The sequence below is a fragment of the Hippopotamus amphibius genome, chromosome 1 (genome assembly GCF_030028045.1).
Source record: "Hippopotamus amphibius kiboko isolate mHipAmp2 chromosome 1, mHipAmp2.hap2, whole genome shotgun sequence".
In the NCBI taxonomy this organism is placed as follows: domain Eukaryota; kingdom Metazoa; phylum Chordata; class Mammalia; order Artiodactyla; family Hippopotamidae; genus Hippopotamus; species Hippopotamus amphibius.
Genome location: NC_080186.1, coordinates 31,823,251 through 31,829,978, shown reverse-complemented (window position 1 = coordinate 31,829,978; position 6,728 = coordinate 31,823,251). Strand labels below are relative to the sequence as shown.

Below are 6,728 nucleotides of genomic sequence, written 5' to 3'. Positions count from 1 at the left end.
GTTGCTTCCATGTCCTGGCTATTGTAAAGAGTGCTGCAATAAACATGATGGTACAAGTTTCTTTTGGGATTATGGTTTTCTTTGGGTATATGCCCAGGAGTGGGATGACTGGATCATATGGTAGTTCTATTTGTAGTTTTTTAAGGAACCTCCAAATTGTTTTCCATAGTGGCTGTACCAACTTACAGTCCCACCAACAGTGCAGGAGAGTTCCCTTTTCTCCACACCCTCTCCAACATTTGTTGTTTCCAGACTTTGTGATGATGGCCATTCTGATTGGTGTGAGGTGATACCTCATTGTGGCTTTGACTTGCATTTCTCTGATGCTTAGTGATGTTGAGCATCTTTTCATGTGTTTGTTGGCCATCTGTATGTCTTCTTTGGAGAAATGTCTATTTAGGTCTTCTGCCCATTTGTGGATTGGGTTACTTGCTTTTTTAGTATGAAGCTGCATGAGCTGCTTGTATATTTTGGAGGTTAATCCTTTGTCCATTGTTTCATAGGCAATTATTTTTTCCCATTCTGAGGGTTGCCTTTTAGTCTTGTTTATGGTTTCTTTTGCTGTGCACAGCTATTTCTACTCATCCAAAATTAGATAAATGATTTCTGCTATTACAAGAATACTGGTACTGGGCTGCGTGCAGTCTTGCTGGGAGCTCAGCATTGTACAATACCCAACCAGAGAATTATAGGCTAGACCTGAGACCCCCCAGTGATGTGATGTGGACTCAAAGGGGAATGCAGAAGGATGCCCAGGGACATAGACAGGGACAGTGAAGGGGCCAGGTGATTCAGAGACCCTGACCAAGTCTGACAAGGGGATACCCCGTTGACTCTGCCCCTGCTTCTGCATGCAGTCACCAAGCTCTGTGGATTCACCCTCCTAACAGCCTTCTCCTCTGCCCTCCACCCCATCTCCACTGGAGGGTCATTGTCATCATCCCCTGACCCCTCCCATTACTGTACCTGCCTCCAACTGTGGGCCCTGACTCCAGTCTCCCTCCCTCCAATCCATAGTCCCCTCTGCTTCCAGGCGCTGGTCTTGTCTTGGGCACTTTCAATAGCTAATCTGTAGCTTTTTTTTTTTTTGGCTGCATTAGGTCTTAGTTGCAGAACGCGGAATATTTGTTGCAGCATTTAGGATCTTTTGTTGTGGCACAGGGGCTTCTCTCTAGTTGTGGTGCACTGGCCCTAGAGCACATGGGCTCAGTAGTCACAGCAAATGCGCTTAGTTGCCCCGCGGCATGTGGGATCTTAGTTCCCTGACCAGGGATTGAACGCACATCCCCTTGCATTGGAAGGCGGATTCTTAACCACTGGACCACCAGGCAAGTCCCTAATCTGTGGCATTCTTATCGGAGTTTAGCAGCCTGTTGGGTAAAAGGAAGACTAGGCATGGACTTAAGGCACCAGCGAATGATTGGATTTAAGATTTGGCATTTTTTAAGTTTGAAGCAATCTTGGGGAACTGTGAATTTTATTGGCCATCATACCTTTCTTCTGAAGTTTAATCTTGAACCCACATTGGGGCGCGATAACCATCTGTTGCTGTCCAGAGCCCTCACCTGGCCATTTGCCCCCCAGGCTCTGCAGCCTCCACTGAACAGCTCACCTGCATGTGTCCACCTGCTGCAGCCCAGCTCCAGTGTTGTGTGACCTGAGGGAAGTCCCTTAACCCCTGTGTGCCCCAGTCTCCTCATCTGTTAAATGAGGTGGGGGCGGGGGGGTGCCGGGTAATGTATCTACCCTGTAACAACGTGTGCGCATGAAAGAAATGATACAGACATGGCTGGCACATGGGCAGTGCTAATTGTCACCTGCCATTGTCATGCTCCTTGGAGTCTGGGCCTTCACACGAGCTATTTCCTCTGCCTGGAACCCTCCTCCCACCGACCTTTCCTTCATCCCAACCAACTCCTTCCAGCCTTCAGAGCTCAGTCTGTGTCTCTTCCCCCAGCACAGCACCTTAACCCCTTAACCGTAAGTGAATAAATGCGGCGAGATAGCGCCTAGGGAAGAGCAGGCTGTGCAGAGGGGGTTGGTCAACGAGGAGTTTCCGTGAGGGGCCTTCTCTCGCGAGGAACCGAGGGCCATGACAATTAAGATGCGCAAAGGCTCAGGAAGGGCACCAGAGCCCCTTGACCGGCGGGAGGCAGGAGGCAGGTGCGCACATCCCGCGCGCGGCTGGACCGGCATCGGGGTCCGAAGGGCGCACAGCCAGAGCTGGCGGTGACAGCGCGGCTGCTGGAGCAGCTGGGTCGGCCCGCCAGAGGCGCCGGCCGGGGGCGAGCGGAAGCCAGGTGGGTGGGCGCGCCAAGGGCAGTGACAGAGCCGGTGTCAGGTGTCCGGGAAAGAGCCCCCAAAGGCGCACGCAGGGAGACGGCGGGGAAGGCGCCGGGAGGCCAATGAGGAGCCGCGGTGGCGGGGAACCCGGGCCCGGCTGCCGGCAGAGGGATGCGCCCCACTCTCCGGGCCTGGCTGGCACCCGCGGGGCCCTCTACCTCTAGACCCGACTGAGGTGTTTCGGGTGCTGGGGCGTCACTCCGTGCAGCAGGCTGGGCTGCCGGGTCCCCCCTCGGGCCGGACGGAGGGTTGGGATCCAGCCTGGGAAGGGCGATTAAGGACACACCCCGCGGGAGCGCAGGATCTGATCTCCCCGGACCGCACCGCTACCCTGGGTCCCCAGGCCGAGTCCCCGCGCTCGCCCGACAGCGCGGCCAGCGGCGGGAGGGGAGCCCAGGGCGACCGCGAGGCCCCCGACGGCGGGGCTGCGCACTCCTCACCAGTCCCGCCCGCCACCCACGGGCGGGCCGCATCTCTGGGGAGTCCCCACCAGCCACCCGGCGCTGCTTCCCGGGGCGTCGGTTCCGCGGCCCTGGCCCCGCCCCTGTGGCCCCATTGGTCGGGTCCGGAGGGGGCGGGACCCGACGGCTGCGAGCGCGACCCGGAGAGGCCACCTCGGCCCCCAGCGCGCGGCACGGCCTGAGGGTCGGCACGGCCTGAGGGTCCGCACCGCCCGGAACCCGACGGTAGCTCGCCCTCCGCCTCGAAGCTGCGCGGCCTCGCCAGCAGCCGGACTGTCGGGCGCGGCGGGACAGACGGCTTAGCCGACGGTCCCGGTCCACGGAGGAGCCCCTGCCCGAGGCGGTGCGGCCGCACCCGACGGCCCGGAGCCGCGACCGGCGCCTCGCGTCCGGCGCTCTAGGGGCCGCGCCGCGTTCGCGGGCGACGCCCGCCCCGTCCCGCCGGCCCCGAGCTCGGCCCGCCGCTCGCCGTCGGGGCGGCCCCAGCCTCGGGCCCGGCCGGGAGCGGGGGCGCGCGCGCTGAGGCCGCCGCGTCCCGCCATGGCCGCGCGCCCCGGCTCGCTCTGGCTGCTGGGCCTGGCGCTGTGCGCGCTGAGCGGCTGCGGCCCCGGCCCGCGCCCCGCGCCCGGCTGCCCGCAGCGCCGCCTGGGCCCGCGCGAGCGCCGCGACCTGCAGCGCGAGATCCTGGCGGTGCTCGGGCTGCCCGGGCGGCCCCGGCCCCGCGCGCCGCCCGCCGCCGCCCGGCTGCCCGCGTCCGCGCCGCTCTTCATGCTGGACCTGTACCGCGCCGTGGCCGGCGGCGACGACGCCGAGGACGGCGGGACCCCCGAGCGGCGCCTGGGCCGCGCCGACCTGGTCATGAGCTTCGTCAACATGGGTGAGAGCGGGCCCGGGGCGGGCGGCGGCGGCGGCCCCGCGGGAAGGCGCGTGGGGTCGGCGGGCCGAGTGCCCCCCGGGAGCCGAACTCGCGCTGCAGGGGCGTGTGCGCCACCTCGGGCAGGGCGGGGAGTCGCCTTGTCGTGGACGAGGAGCCGCGGGAGGGAAGACGGCCCAGGTCGGGGCAGCGAAGGCTCAGGGCTGCGGGGGTCGGTGAGCTGCTGACCCGGCAGGGACGGATGAGGCGTGCGAGTCCCAGAGGCGCGGACATTCGCCCGCCTCTAGACACACCCAACGGTAAGAGTCACGTAGTGTCCGGTGGACGCGGGCAGTGCCGGCAAGACAGTCTGGTCCTGCGGAGACGGATGAGTAAACAGAGGCTGTGATGCTGTCACTGTGATAAGGGCGATACTGAAGAGAGGGACAAAGTTCAGCGTGGAAAACCCTGGTCACATCATCAAAGCACCAGAGTTGAGATGAGGACCCAGATGTTCTGAGTCCACAGCAGCCTCTTCCCTGGGCCACCTGGGGGTTCGAGTGCTGCTGGGGGGAGGGCAGAGGGGAAGGTGCAGACTCTGAGCTCAGCAGGGCAGGGACTGTGGTCTCGTCACCCTGGGCTCACACCTGGGACTTGGCTTGTTGTGGGATGAGTGTCCAGGCCCATCGAATGACCCGATGGGCAGCTTGGACCCTCTTTGTTCTCCCTAGCAAAGCCCGGCTTTTTCGCTCTGCAGAAATTATACTCCAAATCACGGAGCCATTTACCCTTAAAGTTCTCAAAGGTAACCCTTTCCATTACTAAACTCTCTTTAGTCTTCATTCATGAACGAATGTCCCCTATCCGCTTTGCCTCCTGTCTGTGGCCAGTGAGGGGCAGTGGTCTGGCTGAGTCAGACACTAGGCTGGACCTGGGGACCCAAGGACTACAGCTCAGCCCCAGGTGGGGAGAGCTGTGGACCCAGAGCAGGGAGAAGACCCTTGCCAAGGCCACCAGCCTCCCTTCACCTACAGCATCGCTCTTAACTGTCCCAACAGCCCTGTTAGCAGATGTGATACTCATCCCCATCTCCCGGATGAGGACAGTGAGGCTCAGAGAGGCAGTGTCCTGCTCAGGACAATGTGACCTCTATGTGGCCAAGCCAGGACAGGCCCAGGTTGTTTGGCCCTCCATCCAGTCCTCAAGGAGGTGACATTTCTTCATCAGGAGGGCAGGCTTTCAGGGTGGACAGAGCTTTCAGAGGGGTTTTGGCAGAGGAAGCCAGGGGCCAGAGCGACAGCAGGTTTTGTGAGTCTTTAGCCATTTGTTTCCTACGGTAGGGCAAGAAGAGGGGACAGACAAGGAGGCCTGTCCCCCCAAAGCCAGAGTTTGTGATGGGCTCAGGTGGGAGAGCGAGCAGCAGGAGGCTGCCATTAACCTCTCCTGAGAGCCCAGTGCCAGGCATAGGACTTGGGCTCTACATGCCACCTTCCTGGTTGGAGGGCAGGGGTGGGGACTTGGGACAAAGGCAACCATATGTGGACCTGAGGCTGGAGCTCTGTGCTAGGGACAAGCTGACCCTGGGCTCAGGACCAAGAAGAGCTGTGGATACAGTCACCCTGAGAATGCCCCCAGGGGAGCCATCCATCAGAGTGAGTTACTGCCTAGCCCCCAGCATCCCCTGGGGCAAAGGGTGCACAGCCCCAGTGGGAACTGCTGCTGTAAGTCAAGCAACACCCTGAGCTCAGGAGGACCTGGTTCCCCTTCTGCCTCTGCTGTGTGACCTTAGGGAACTCCCTTGCCCTCTCTGAGCTCCATATCGCTCCTTGTAAGATGGGGCTCCTAGTGATCTATCCTCAGAGTTGTTGTGTGATAGGTTAATAGAAGGGGAGGAGCAGAAAGTCAGCCTCCTTTTTAGGGTGAACCTGGCTCTGGTCAGTGCTGATCCCAGTCCCTCTATCTGCTGCCCAGCCTTGGTGTGGATGTGGTGGAAATGTCCCCACCTGCCTTATAGACATGTGAAACACACAAACAGATTTTTAAAGCCAACCAAAGGTGTTTCTACCTGTTTTATTTTATTTTATGTTTTGTTGCTGTTGTTTTAGAAAGGATTTTATGTATGTATGTATGTATGTATGTATGCATGTATGTATGTATGTATTTGGCTGTTCCGGCTCTTAGTTGTGGCATGCAGGATCTTTTTATTAGTTGGGGCACACGAGATCTTTAGTTGCAGCATGCAGGATCTAGTTCCCTGACCAGAGATTGAAACTGGGCCCCCTTCATTGGGAGGGTGGAGTCTTAACCACTGGACCACCGGGGAAGTCTCTCTACCTGTTTCTGAATAAAAACTAGCATTTGAAGTTCCACAGCCTTATAAGTCCTTGTTTCATACTTGCAGCAACTTGTGAGACTGTTTTACCAGTGTCATTTGATGGACTCAGAGAGGTTAAATAACCAACCCAGGTCCACACAGCATGTCCATGGCATCATCCAGGCTGTGGATTCCAAATCCCAGTTTCTTCCCACGCCACCTCTGTGTGTTTCATGAAGATCTAAGGCCTCTGACGCTGTGGATTAACAAGTAGATCTTTGTTCAGTGGAAGCCTGGCCTGTGGGTGGGTCGAGCCAGCTGTCAGAGGACCTTCTTTATACCGATGTACTAATTGCACTAGTAAAACTCCTTCAGTTAGAGTAGTTTTAACTGGTAATTATCCAGGCTGATGTGGGGGATTAGACACCTACCAAGATTCTTTCCCTTCTTTGGAGGCCCCAGCTTTAGGCCCCTGAAGGTCGGTGGCCCCTGAACCGCTGTGGAGTCTAATAGCAGAGTCGTTGTGATATCAGCGCCCACGCTGAGGTTCCCACACCTGTTGCCTCCAGCTCCACCTCTGCTATCGGCCTTATTGGCTCCTAAGAAGCCAGGCCTGGTGCTTGCCGGGCCCCTGACTGTCAGTGGCACCTGTAGGATCCAGAGGCCTGGGCCTCTCGCAGGCCTCCCGTCCAGGAGTCAGGCCTCTGCATCCAAGCAGATGCTTTAGGAGCTGTGTTGTGACTGACAGGGCCTGTGT

The 6,728-nt window shown here is 58.9% G+C and overlaps 1 protein-coding gene across 1 annotated transcript in view; it reads left to right on the top strand.

The window, feature by feature from the left end:
• The first annotated feature begins 3,344 nt into the window (after positions 1–3,344).
• BMP8B (bone morphogenetic protein 8b) overlaps positions 3,345–6,728 on the top strand; it is a 29,600-nt gene continuing 26,216 nt past the window's right edge. The window contains exon 1 of the mRNA XM_057744717.1: positions 3,345–3,681. Within this exon, the coding sequence (XP_057600700.1) occupies positions 3,345–3,681 (337 nt within the window). The remainder of the gene's footprint in view (positions 3,682–6,728) is intronic.